This window comes from Microcaecilia unicolor, chromosome 6, assembly GCF_901765095.1.
Source record: "Microcaecilia unicolor chromosome 6, aMicUni1.1, whole genome shotgun sequence".
Classification (NCBI taxonomy): domain Eukaryota; kingdom Metazoa; phylum Chordata; class Amphibia; order Gymnophiona; family Siphonopidae; genus Microcaecilia; species Microcaecilia unicolor.
The window spans coordinates 122,330,728-122,344,076 of NC_044036.1; the positions used below are offsets into that span (position 1 = coordinate 122,330,728).

At 43.3% G+C, this 13,349-nt stretch overlaps 1 protein-coding gene across 5 annotated transcripts in view; it reads right to left on the bottom strand.

The window, feature by feature from the left end:
• Positions 1-13,349, bottom strand: part of TPR (translocated promoter region, nuclear basket protein) — a 247,582-nt gene that overhangs the window by 145,872 nt on the left and 88,361 nt on the right. For all 5 annotated transcript variants that reach the window (XM_030205416.1, XM_030205413.1, XM_030205412.1 and 2 more), the window contains exon 16: positions 12,978-13,120. In XM_030205416.1, the coding sequence (XP_030061276.1) occupies positions 12,978-13,120 (143 nt within the window). The remainder of the gene's footprint in view (positions 1-12,977; positions 13,121-13,349) is intronic.

Sequence of the window (13,349 nt, forward strand, 5' to 3'; positions counted from 1 at the left end):
ATTCCTCCCCGTAAACTCCGCTCGCTGGACAAATCTCCCTTGTCGTCCCCCTTCTCCTCCACTGCTAATTCCAGGCTTCGTTCCTTTTCCCTCACGGCACCTTATGCCTGGAATGGACTTCCTGAGCCTGTATGTCTAGCTCATCTCTGCCTGTTTTCAAATCTATGCTGAAAACCCACCTTTTCACCACTGCTTTTGGCTCCTAAACACTACTCATTTCCCCTATCCTTGTTCCTTCTCACCCAGTACTTTCCTCGCCCTTCATTGTCTTGTCTGTCTGTGTTTTTAGATTGTAAGCTCTATCAAGCAGGGACTGTCTCTCTGTGTCAGGTGTTCAGCGCTGCGTGCGTCTGGTAGCGCTATACAAATGTTAATAATAATAATATATAACCATAGATTTCTAACAGGAAATTACATTACGAACAATTTAAAGAAAACACCACCAGTATAAAAGAAGCAATAATGTATCTTGAAATAAATCTAAAGAGCAGAGGAAGAGAAAGGATGACAAGGAATTTGGAATAGAAGTCCCATGGTTGTACTAGATTGAACTGTCCACCATAAGAGGAAATCTCGCAAAGCGAGAGTGACAGACACTAGACCCACTGGGTTTCTGGAAGACTAACACCACTGAAGAGAGGCACGGGAGTTTCTCGCTCTGTAATTCCCCTTAGAGATATGAGGAAGAAGCGCAAAGGGGAAGTTGAGATACACTCCCTCCGAGTCTCAGATTATTCACCGGCAGTGTACTATCATTGAGGCACTTTCCTGATCGAGCGCGCTGCTCCCTCTTGCTAGGCCAGATGAAGCCACAGCTATGGGAGATGCCAGTACCACCTTGAGTCCGGAGCAGTGTCAAGTGCCTCTTCCTTCTGCTTTAACGTTCAACATCAAAGATGAGCTGCTGAATTCCACATCGCTAAAAGGTACAGTTCCAGAGGAGGAGAGCTCTCAGCGTGAGGAGTCACTCGGTTCATCGCAATTGGAAGAGAGGGCTCCAACTTCACATCTGATGAGACTGAGTATGCCAGATCCTGGAGATATGGAGGGAATTTCCTGATTACCCAGAGTTGGCAGAGTGAGATAAATTTGGAGTCTTTGAAGGTTTTGACACTGTTGGTAAGACCTGCAAATATCTCCCTGGATTTGGTATGGGAGGCTCTTACCTCTTTATTTATTTTTATTTGTTACATTTGTATCCCACATTTTCCCACCTATTTGCAGGCTCAATGTGGCTTACATAATATCGTAATCGCATTCGCCAACTCCGGTAGAGAAGCAAATACAAAGTGATGTTATGTTTTGCTATTACATCTTTAAAGCATATGGTGATAATGTCAACTTCTAATACTAATACTGTAGTAAAAACATTGCAGTTACAACATCAACCAGTTCAGGAAGACACAACTGAATTAAAATCCCTGATTAAGGATAAATCAATTATACATTAAAACTGAAAATATGGAAAACATCTATGAGGTATTTGAACCTTCACTTCTTAAATTTTCCTTAACACTATTTTTTCTTCATTTACTTAAAAAAATATTTGGAAGAGGTTCTATTGATTCCTAAGGAGGCTATACCACGAATTACTAAAGTTTACTATATTGCCTCAAAATCTAGCTCATTGGCAACACAGGGGATTACTCAAGGAGCCACCCACGTTGCAAATTTGGAAGTTACATCACAAGACAGTTTGGATTTAACTCGCTATTTGGACAAATCTGATTCTGAAGTTGTGACTCAGTCAACTTTTCTTGTGACTTGTTTTCCCTCCTCAAGATCATCATGTTATGAAACTTTTTCTTTACCACAGAAAAAAGCTCTTTATGGAATAAAAACTCTTGGAATTTCCTGATTTGACTAAGACCACACAAGAGCGTAGGAAAAGATTTCTTCAAATTAAACAGCAGGCTTTGGCCCTTGGAGGAAAATTCCTGCTATGATCAACAATTGTGAATATGCACAACTTGCACATTTATATTCAGAACTTGTTTCATAATATCTGCTTGTACACTATGATTTTGTTTATTATGTTTGTTTTATTATCATCATGCTGACCAAGATCCTGCAATACCAAATGTTTATCTATTAACATTCCTCCACTACTCATGATGTATTGTAAGCCACTTTGAGCCTGCAAAGAGGTGAGATAAGGTGGAATACAAATGCAACAAATAAATAAATTTCCTGTAAGCGTTGTGTGATCTATTCCTTATTGAAGTATGTATTTTTTGACCAAGAGCAATTGAAGTTTTTTTCTTGATGCTAAGAAATTAGGGCTTACAATAAGGACTGATGTAGATTGTAGGTGTGATAGCTTGAAGTGAAGATTTAACTGTAGCTCTCTCTACTTATTTTCTTCTCTAGGCTTGAGGAATGATATTATATTTAGGGTCTCTTTAATTTGTGGTCTGTATAGCACTCTAATGCTTTTGTAAATTTTTTTAATGTGATTTAAACTTTTCTAAAAGTGTTTTTCTTTTTCAACTGTAATACTTGTAAAATTATGTTAATGGAATCAATCAATCAATCAAATAAATAAATAAATAAGGAGGCTAGGTCCATTGAGCCTCTCTCAAATGGAGACGTGCCTTGGGTGTTACATGGACTATGCAGGCCATGTGGCCTAACAACTTTCAACATCTGCTGGAGCTGTGGCCTGCTGGCTCTGCCAGACCTGAGGGACGATGGCTAGTAATGCCTTGGCCCTGGATTCTGGAAGGAAGGCTTGGGCCTGAACCATGTCTAACAGGGCTCTTATGATCTTCAATTATTGAGTGGGCAGAATCCTGATCTCCTTCTTTGGATGTACGCTTGACCAGCCAATTGTCTAAACAGGGGAAACACATGCACCCCCAGTCTGTGTAGATGAGCTGTAACTACAGGAAGACATTTGGTGAAGACTTGGGGAGGGAACATATGGCCAATTCAAAATCCCTATTCAAAATCTAAGATCCTTCCTGTGACTAGTGTGTATTTGTATGTGGGAGTAGGCATCCTTTAAGTCCAGAGATCACAGGAAATCAGGGTACCCAGAGAAACCATCATGAACCTTTCTCTGGCGAAATATTTGTTCAGGGCCCTTGAATCTAAGATGGGATGAGATCCCCCCAATTTTGGGGGGCACTAGGAAGCACTTGGAATAGAATCCTTTCCCTTCTTCTCCTGGTGGTACAAGCCCAACCGCATGGGCATGCAAAAGGGAAGAGTTCCTCTGAATGCACTGCCCAGTGATGAAAGGCGTCTCTTGGTGGGCAATTTGGAGGAAACTGATGCCAATTTAGGGCTAACCTTACCTCCCTCAGACTATTTGGAGAACCCACCGTTCAGAGATTATAAGACGCCATGTTGCTGGAAAAAATTCATCCTCCCCCCTAACAGTAGGCCATTCGGGACTGATTTATTGAGAGCTATGCTCTCCTAGTGCCAGTAAAAAGCTGGCCTCTTGCTTGGTCTGGGGAGCCCATTGAGTCTTCTGGGGCCTCTGATGTGCCTGGAGTGAGGTCCCTGGGTCTGCTGGGAAAGGTGGGCCAGAGGAGTATACCTACTCCTTTGAGAGTAGTAGAATCTCCTTTGGCCATCACCTGAGAACCTCCAAGAGGTGAAGGCCGCAAGAGGAGTGGGTCAAGAGGGAGAAATTATGTCTACCTGAAAAGTTTCTTTCCTTTAGTTCTTATGACTATTCCAGAGAAGTGGGTGTTGTGTCCATCGACCAGTAGGTGTAGATAGAGAACTCAGAATTGTGGTGTGCTCTATAAGACCAGTGCCCAGCTCTCACAATTAAGAATTTGCAATAACCAGAAGTAGACAGATGAAAAGAAGGTAGATGAGAAAAAATATCATCCTCCTCTCCCCAACGTCTCCATATCCAACGCAAACCATAAAAGATGTAGAGAACCTAAAGAGAAACCAGCCCTGAAAAAGAAACTCAGCGAGAAGGAGGCAAAAGGAAACCAAAAGGCAAATAGCCCTCAAATGTCAGAATCTTTACAAAGGGTAGGCCTCAGGAATAGTCTTAAGGACTAAAGGAAAGAAAATTATCATCAAGTAAGAACTGTCATCCTAGACTATTCCAAAGAAGCGGGATATAACAAAGCAATCCCTAACAGAGTAGAAAGCAGCAGCATCCACTGCCACCCTAAAGACAGAGGACCCAAACTCAGCATCCTTGCACATGGAAAGGTCAACTCTGTAAGGCCTCATAGAGAAGTGCAGGGAAGACCATGTTGCCGCCCTGCAAATCTCAGACTGAGAAACCAAGCTCCTTTTCGCCCAAGAGGCAGCCACACCCTCATGGAGTGAGCTCACAAGGCTCCTGGCACCTACCAGCCAGAACATAGGCTATGGCCTCCTTCAGTCAATGAGTGATCGTCATTGGAGGCCGCCAGACCCCTATAAGAAGGGCCAATGAGGATGAACAGCTTGTCAGACTGTCTGAACTCTTTGGTCACCTCTAAATGTCCACACAGCACCCTACGGACATCCAGAAGATTTAAGGAGGAAAAAAGATTCCCATAATCTTCCCTGCGGACGGCAGGCAGATCAACCTGATTCACATGAAAAGTTAAAACCATCTTAGAAAGAAAGAAAGGTACCGTCCAAAGCGATTAAATTTGCAGATGACACAAAACTATTCAAAGTTGTCAAAACACATGTGGACTGTGAAAACCTGTAGGAAGACCTTAGGAAACTGGAACACTGGGCATCTAAATGGCAGATGAAATTTAATGTGGACAAATTCAAAGTGATGCGTATTTGGAAGAATAATCCGAATCATAGTTACCTGTTGCTTGGGTCTACCTTAAAAGTCAGCACCCAAGAAAAATATCTAGGTGTAATTAAACTCTGGAATTTGTTGGCAGAGAATGTGGTAAAGGCAGTTAGCTTAGCGGAATTTAAAAAAGGTTTGGACGGCTTCCTAAAGGAAAAGTCCATAGACTGTTATTGAATGGACTAGGGGAAAATCCACTATTTCTGGGGTAAGCAGTATAAAATGTTTTGTACTTTTTTGGGATCTTGCCAGGCATACTGTGACCTGGATTGGCCCACTGTTGGAAACAGGATGCTGGGCTTGATGGATCTTTGGTCTTTCCCAGTATGGCAATACTTATGTACTTATATTGCAGACAGCACACTGAAATCTTCAGCCCATTATGTGGTAGTGGCCAAAAAAGCAAACAGGATGTTAGGAATTATTAGGAAAAGGATGGAAAATAAAGCCAAGAAGATTATAAAGCCTCTGTATCGCTCCATGGTGTAACCCCACCTTGAGTATTGCGTTCAATTATGGTTGCCGTATCTTAAAGAAAAGATACAGCGGAATTAGAAAAGGTACAAAGAAGAGTGACCAAAATGATAACGGTGATGAAACTCCTCCCATACGAGGAAAGGCTAAAGAGGTTAGGGTTCTTCAGCTTCGAAGAGACAGCTGGGGGGGGGGGGGGGGGGGGATATGATTGAGGTCTATAAAATCCTGAGTGGTGTAGAATGGGTAAAAGTGAATAGATTTTTCGCTATTTCAAAAGTACAAAGACCAGTGGACACTCAATGAAATTACATGGAAATACTTTTAAAACAAATAGGAAAAAATATTTCTTCACTCAGAATAGTTACATTCTGGAGCTCATTTCTGGAGGATGTGGTAACAGTGGTTATTTGAGTTTAAAAAAAAGGTTTGGACAAATTCCTGGAGGAAAAGTCTATAGTCTGTTATTGATATAGACATGGAGGAAGCCACTGCTTGTCCTGGGATTGGTAGCATGGAACGTTGCTACTATTTGGGTTTCTGCCAAGTACTTGCGACCTGGATTGTCCACTGTTGGAAGTAGGATACTGGGCTAGATGGACCATTGGTCTAACTCAGTATGGCATGTTCTTATGCTCTGTGAAACAAAGAAACGGGTCTTGACAAGAAAAAGAATGAATATCTGAAATTCTTCTAGCTGAAGTAATTGCCACCAAAACAATCTTCAATGTCCAATCCTTCAATGCAGATTTATTGAGAGGCTCAAAGGGAGGCTTCTGAAGTGCACGCAGCACCAGGATGAGACTCCACTTTGGACTAATCAACCTAAGAGGAGGATGAAGATGACTAACCCCCTTCTCAAGAAGCAATATCCAAATAGTAGTAATGTGTTCTCAGCCAAAATTGAAGATACTTCCAGTGGGCTGGAAGTACTGGGATGTAAGAATATGCATCCTTTAAATCCAGAGAGCATAGCCAATCATTTTTCTGAATCATTGGGAGAAGGGTGCCCAGGGAAAACATCCTAACTTTTCTCGGACTAGAAATTTGTTCACGGCCCATAGATCTAGGATGGAAAGCACCCTCCCCCTGTCTTCTTCTGCACAAAGAAGTCCCTTGAATAGAATCCATGCCCTTCTTCTCCTGGTGGAACGGGTTCGACCGCATGGGCCTTCAGAAAGGCAGAGAGTTACTTTGCAAGTACCTGCCTGTGCTGAGAGCTGAATGAATGAGCTCTCGGTGGGCAATTTGGAGGTTTGAGATATCAATTGAGGGCGTATCCGAGATGGATTATTTGAAGAACCCACCGGTCAGAGGTTATAAGAGGCCACCTTTGGTGAAAACATTTTAGCCTCTGCAGCTGAGCACTGCAACCCACAGCACTTTACAGTTTCCACGGGCGCCACCAAAGGCCCAAAAGTGCAGCAGAAAGTGTGGTGGTAAAGGCACAACAAGCAGGAAAGGAGCTGCAAAGCAGTTGTGCCTAAAATAAAGCAGCTGCAGTCCATGCAAGAGCCCCAGAGCAGGTCAGAGGAAAAACTGGGCTTTCTTCTGGGTCTGCTTGTTTTTTATTTTAATAAAGACGCTGAAGGCACTTACCCCAGGCTCTCAGTTAATTCCCCCCCTCCCCCAATGAGCATTTCACATGAACAGTGACCTAGAGACCTCTAGGTATGAAACTCCAGAAAAAAAGGCAACCCCAAAGCTAAACTGGAAGTCAGTTGACCAAATGGACCAGGAGGACCTCTGGAAGAATTAGGAGTTGCAGAGGACACATTCAACCACATGCAGGAGATAGAAAACACTGAATTGTGGGAGCTGGGTACAGGTCGTATAGAACACACAACAATTCTGAGTTCTCTATCTCCACTTGCTGGTTGATGGAGACAATACCCGCTTCTCTGGAATAGTCTAAGATGACAAGGAAAGGGACTTCACAGTGTCAGTTCTCTTCTTGATAAGGTCAGTGACCTCTCCCAGCTGACCATAGAGGTTGTCTTCTTGGTAGGAGATGTCAAGTTTTTCCTGAATGGTTGGTTCTAGGTCTGAAACATGCAGCCAGTCGAGTCTGCACATGTCAATACATAATACAGAAATCTGAGATGTCACATCAAAAGCATCATAGGTTTCCCTGACCCAATGCTTTTGGCACTCCTGCCTGGCTACTAACATATGGAGTTCTGCAGCCTTGTCTGAAGGTAGAGAGTCTGCAAACTCCGATGCACTGCGCACCAAGTTCTGTAAGTAGATGCTCATGTAGAGATGGTAGGACTGTACAAAGGAAACAAGTATAGAGGTCTGGTAAAACGTTTTACCAAAAGACTCTAAGGTCCTAGCATCTCATCCTGGGGGTGCCAAGTCTTCATTTACACCTGCCGCACGATGCAGTGTCATGGCTTTTTTAGGAGGGTCTTCATAGTCAAGTATGTCCAATATGTCCTGTGAAGGAACTGTGTTTTAAGCCTGTAAAATGTATTGAATTATGCATTATGTCTGAAGTGTATTTCTCCTGTTTGGCCAGCAGATGGTGCATGTTTATGCTTAAAATAAAATAATGAGTGGAGTTGAACGGGTAGATGTGAATCGTCTGTTCACGCTTTCCAAAAATACTAGGACTAGGGGGCATGCGATGAAGCTACAATGTAGTAAATTTAAAACAAATCAGAGAAAACATTTCTTCACTCAACGTGTAATTAAACTCTGGAATTCGTTGCCAGAGAATGTGGTAAAGGCAGTTAGCTTAGTGGAGTTTAAAAAAGGTTTGGATGGCTTCCTACAGGAAAAATCCATAGACCCTTATTAAATGGACTTGGGGAAAATCCACTATTTCTGGGATAAGCAGTATAAAATGTTTTGCACATTTTTGGGATCTTGACAGGTATTTGTCACCTGGATTGGCCACTGATGGAAACAGGATGCTGGGCTCGATGGACCTTTGGTCTTTCCCAGTATGGCAATACTTATGTAAGCTGTTACAGAGGACTGATTTATTTTTCTTTTAGTTGGCACACAGATAATAGAAAGTGCCTGTACTGATATAACCAGTTTTTATTTGAAAGTTGGCCTGGAATTTGAAATTACCCAGTAGATGCTGGCTGTTGCTTCAGTATCAGCCTCGGGGGGGGGGGGGGGGGGTGAAGAGAGAGAGAGAGAGAGAGAGAGACAGACAGCGATATTTGAAAAGCCCTGTAAAAAAAAAAAAAAAAACCTGTTATATTTGATAAGTCCTGATCTCCCCAGGTACTAGGAAGTATGCAAATGTTTAGTTTTCTAATTGATCCATTTTTCAATTACTTATTACCGTTTGCTATTTGCACATTTTTTGTTTTGTCCATTGTTCCAAGTTCTGAGAATAAATACAACTGTTTGTTTGTTCTGCCTGTCTGGACTGATAAAGAATCCTGGTAGTTTGTGTGTTGGGTCTGTGAGTGCTTTCTGGGAACTGTGGGACCACTGGGATTGTGGCCCCAGTAACCTAGAAATCAATGGGGATAATTTGAGAGCAGAAGACTCGCCCAGAGGTGGTTGTGACCCAGTCGGTGGGAGGAGGGTGCTGGTGTAGAGCACAAGCAGCAGGTGTAGACGGACCTGAGCTGTGCTGGGGATAGACCCTCTAAGTGGCCACGGGGTAACCCCAGTGGGGTGGCTAGGCATTTCGTGACATGTCCGCACTGGGCTTGTCCTCAACCTTCAAAAAATAAAAAAAAGGAGTGTTCCTCTGGTGAGGACTCTCTTTTTCTGAAGTGGAGAGGGGTCTGATGGTAGACCAAGGGAGCCCTCCTCTGAAGCCTCCTCTGGTTCAATATCAGACGCCCAGAAATTGTCTGAATCAGACTCAGCAAAGTACTCACTCTTGAGTAGGCTGGGCCTGTGTTTGCCTTGGATGACTAGACTGATGTCTAGACTCAAGGCGAGAGTGCTGAGGGACAGATCTTGTCCTGGACACCAGGGGAGCGTCCTCTCCTGATGGGCTGGATACTGCCTGTTGTGAGGCTGAGGCCAACCCCTGTCCAGGCACTGGTGTCAGCGCATGGGCGATACCTCCACCAGCATGGCCCAGAGCTGTTCCTAAGGGGCAGACATCGGTATATGCAGGGTCAGTGTCAGATGCTGTAGCCAAATCAGAAGGTTGGTCCTGGCGTAAAGGAAACTGGCATATCAGTACCGACTCCACAGAGAGGGAGTGGTCCTTTGCACCAACTCTTCTCGGGTACCAGCAGTGCCATTGACGTAGACCTCCAGGACCTGTACTTCAAGGGGGATTGATGTTGGTGCTCCTTTGCCTTTGCTCGATGCCAAGCACTGGGATCCCCTAGTGCCGACAAGGATGATGTGGAATCCTGAGTCCTCCGTGAAGGGTCTGATGCATATCAGTCCAACGGGGCCCTACCAGCGTCCAATGTCTAGGCAGGGGGAAACCTCCTTGATAACGGTGCACCCCTAGTGTCCGATGCAGTTCCACCAACCACAGGGACCGATGCCTCAGATGCCGATGCACTGGATTTAGAAACGCCAGAAAGTTTCTCACATTGGGTCTCTCTACTCTTTTTTGTCCTTTTCAGCATTTCAGAACAGAGGTGACAGAGGCTGTATAACATAGTAACATAGTAGATGACGGCAGAAAAAGACCTGCACGGTCCATCCAGTCTGCCCAAGAAGATGAATTCATATGTGCTACTTTTTTATTTGTACTGTCCTCTTCAGTGCATAGACCGTATAAGTCTGGCCAGCCCTATCCCCGCCTCCCAACCACCAACCCCGCCTCCCAACCACCAGCTCTGGCACAGACCCTATAAGTCTGTCCAGCACTATCCCCGCCTCCCAACTACCAGTCCCACCTCCCACCACCAGCTCTGGCACAGACCGTATAAGTCTGCCCAGCACTATCCCCGCCGCCCAACCACCAGCCCCGGCACAGACCGTATAAGTCTGCCCAGCACTAGTCCCGCCTCTCAACCACCAGCCCCAGCACAGACCGTATAAGTCTGCCCAGCACTAGCCCCACCTCCCAACCACCAGCTCTGCCAGGGAATAAGTTTTCTTGGCAAATATAGAAGGTCAAACAGTTCCATAAAAAGAGACCTAAGTAAGAGAAGGCAGAATCCCAAGAAATATTCAGGTCAGATGAGAGGGAGGTGATTGGTTAAACTGCAGATGTTTGAGAGCTGATTGAGGGAGACCATTGTAAAGAGAACTGCAGTATTCAATATGTGCTATAACCAGCCAAGAGCAGATGTTTGAGACGACTGATGGATAGAAAAGGCTCAAACTTGATCCCACACAGAGTGAAAAAAAACAAAACAAAACTGATCACTGATACACAAAAGTACCTCTTGTACAAAGCTCCTGAACAGCACTCTTCCTGATTAAGGCAACTTGAGAATGGACAGAGCAAATATGCTGCTCAGAAACTATATAGGGGGAAAGGGAATGGGACTTAAATACCGCCTTTCTGTGGTTTTTCCAACTACATTCAAAGCGGTTTACATATTATATACAGGTACTTATTTGTACCTGGGACAATGGAGGGTTAAGCGACTTGCCCAGAGTCACAAAGCGCTGCAGTGGGAATCGAACCCAGTTCCCCGGGATCAGAGTCCGCTGCACTAACCACTAGGCTACTCCTCCACCTATGGACAGCAGACATGCAAAATTTTTAGTTGTGGCTGGAGGCAGCAATTTTTATTCGGACTAGTGGAGAAGTAGAAATAGGGACCAGTTACAGGAATTTTAAGAACCTGACTCTCAAGATTGCTGGTCTCCCTAGCTTGCAGGCACTGATGGTTGTAAAGGAAACAGTTTTGCTGTCTACTGGTCAGGTCTGAGGCACAGCAAACACCAATTATGAGTATGAGTCACAGATATGGTTTTGCTGCACCTAGTACACTTCTTAAAACCACTGGGAATTTTAAGAGACATCGGAGCAAAAATAGTCAAAGTGAAATCAAACGAATCAATTTTTAGAAAGAAATAGGGGAAGTCTCAACCACAGCTCAGGCTTAAGAGTGTAAAAAAAATAAAGAAAACTTAAAAATACCAAACACACTAAAAATTAAAAGGGAGTTAAGAAATAAAGAAAAAAATGAAGAAAAAAGGTCCCACATACTGAACGAGCAGGCACCAAAGAAGAAGAAAAAAAATACATGCTGAGGAGAGCCAGTAAACATGACAGCTCTGTTCTATGTAAACACTAAGACTGCTGGACCAGAGCTCACTTCAGGCAAGAAGGTACCCATGCATGCCAGAGGCTTTGAGAATCTTCTTGAATGCTGGGTACCACCCATTTTGGGGCTCTGCCGGCACAGTCCCTACTGCAGTGGTCAAAAGAGCAAACAAATTAGAAAGTATTTACAGAAGAATGGGATTAAAACAGAGAACATCCTTAATGCCTCTGTATCAACAGATGATGTGATTGCACCTCGAGTACTCTTTAGGGATGCACCATCTCAGTTATAGTAAGACCAAAAGAGGCACAGAGCAACCAGCCTGAAAAAGGAAATTGAACAACTCTCCTATGATGAAAGGGTAAACAGGTTAGGGCTCTTCCGCTTGGAGAAGATGGCTGGGAGGTGAATGGAGTGGAACAGATAAAGTGGGAATAGTTGTTTATCCTTTCAAAAAGTATTCAGACTAAGTTTTCAGACTAGGGGATACTCCATGAATCACATTTAAAACAAACTGGAGAAGGTATTATTTTCACTCAGTGTATAACTGAGGTATGGAATTGGGTTCTAATGATATGGTCAAGGCAGTTAACATATCTGGGTGTTAAAGTGTTTGGACAAGTTCTTGGAGAAGAAGTCTATAAATCGTTATCAGCTGTACAGAAATCAGAAAGCCACCATTTATCCCTGTAAATGAGCAACAAGCAATGAACATACTCTCTGGGAACCTGCTTCATACTTATGAGCATTAATTGCCATTGCCGTCGTCAACAGGGTGCTATGTTCTTAAATAAGATTTTCAGAAGTGCTAGACATTAAGATGTTTCCTCAACTAAGAGCTTATGGACTGACAAACTAGGTCAGAGCAAAGGCCCACTTAAACCAATATTATATTTCTGATTGTCCTTAGAGTAAATGGGTCAACACAAGGCATCTCCCAACAAATTGGTTGAATATATAGCAAACATGGATTAGGGACGCATGAATGTTGGATAACATTTTAGCTTCTAGGAACATGCTGTGTTCCAAAGGGCTGCAAACAGGTCAAGTTTTCATTAGGCTTGCTTTTAAGAAGTAGGCTGTGAAAACTACGGCTGTTTATAGCTATTCTACATGCTGTTTTAGATTCTTTAATTTGTAATTTTTCAATTTATATTTTGTATTTCTTATCTTTTTATCACTTTTTATTCTTTAATTTTTTTAGGGCTATGAGTAACTGAGCGATTAAAGGTATGTATTTTTTTTTTTCTTCCCCATTGCAGCTCCTTGTGACTCTGGGCAATGGAGGGTTAAGTGACTTGCCCAGAGTTTCAAGGAGCTGAAGTGGAAAAACACCCCCAACATACCTTTAATTGCGCCATTGTGATTAAAATTTAAATTGCGCCATTAATAGTGATTAAAATTTTAATCAAAATGCAGCCCTAGTTTTCATACCTCCCCCACCTCAGGCTATCCCAATCTTTAGGCCCCCATTTCATCTTAAATTTTCTAATAACGTTCTGTAAATTGCTTTACTGTTACTGTTCCCTGTCCTTCTCTCCTGGTAAAGCATTACTTCTCTTTACCTGTTTCAGTGCAGCTTTGGCTCCCACTGCTTCTGTGGACTCTACCACTGAGACAGGCACAGGGGTTGACACAGATTGCGGTGCTCCTGAAGAGCGTCTTGGAGTTGAAGTCAGAGAAATCTCATCTACTGACATGCCTGAAACTTCATAAAACACAGAAATTAAAGAGCATAAATACTAGTTCAGGGCACTACATGATCCTTCTGTTTCTCAGGAGGTATTTGAACATTATTATTTATTGCACTTGTATCCCACATTTTCCCACCTATTTGCAGGATCAATGTGGCTTACAAAGACCTGTTATGGCACCGCCACCATTCTGAGCTCAACAGGAAATCTCCAAGTTCCCACTGCAGCTCTTGGATGAACTTG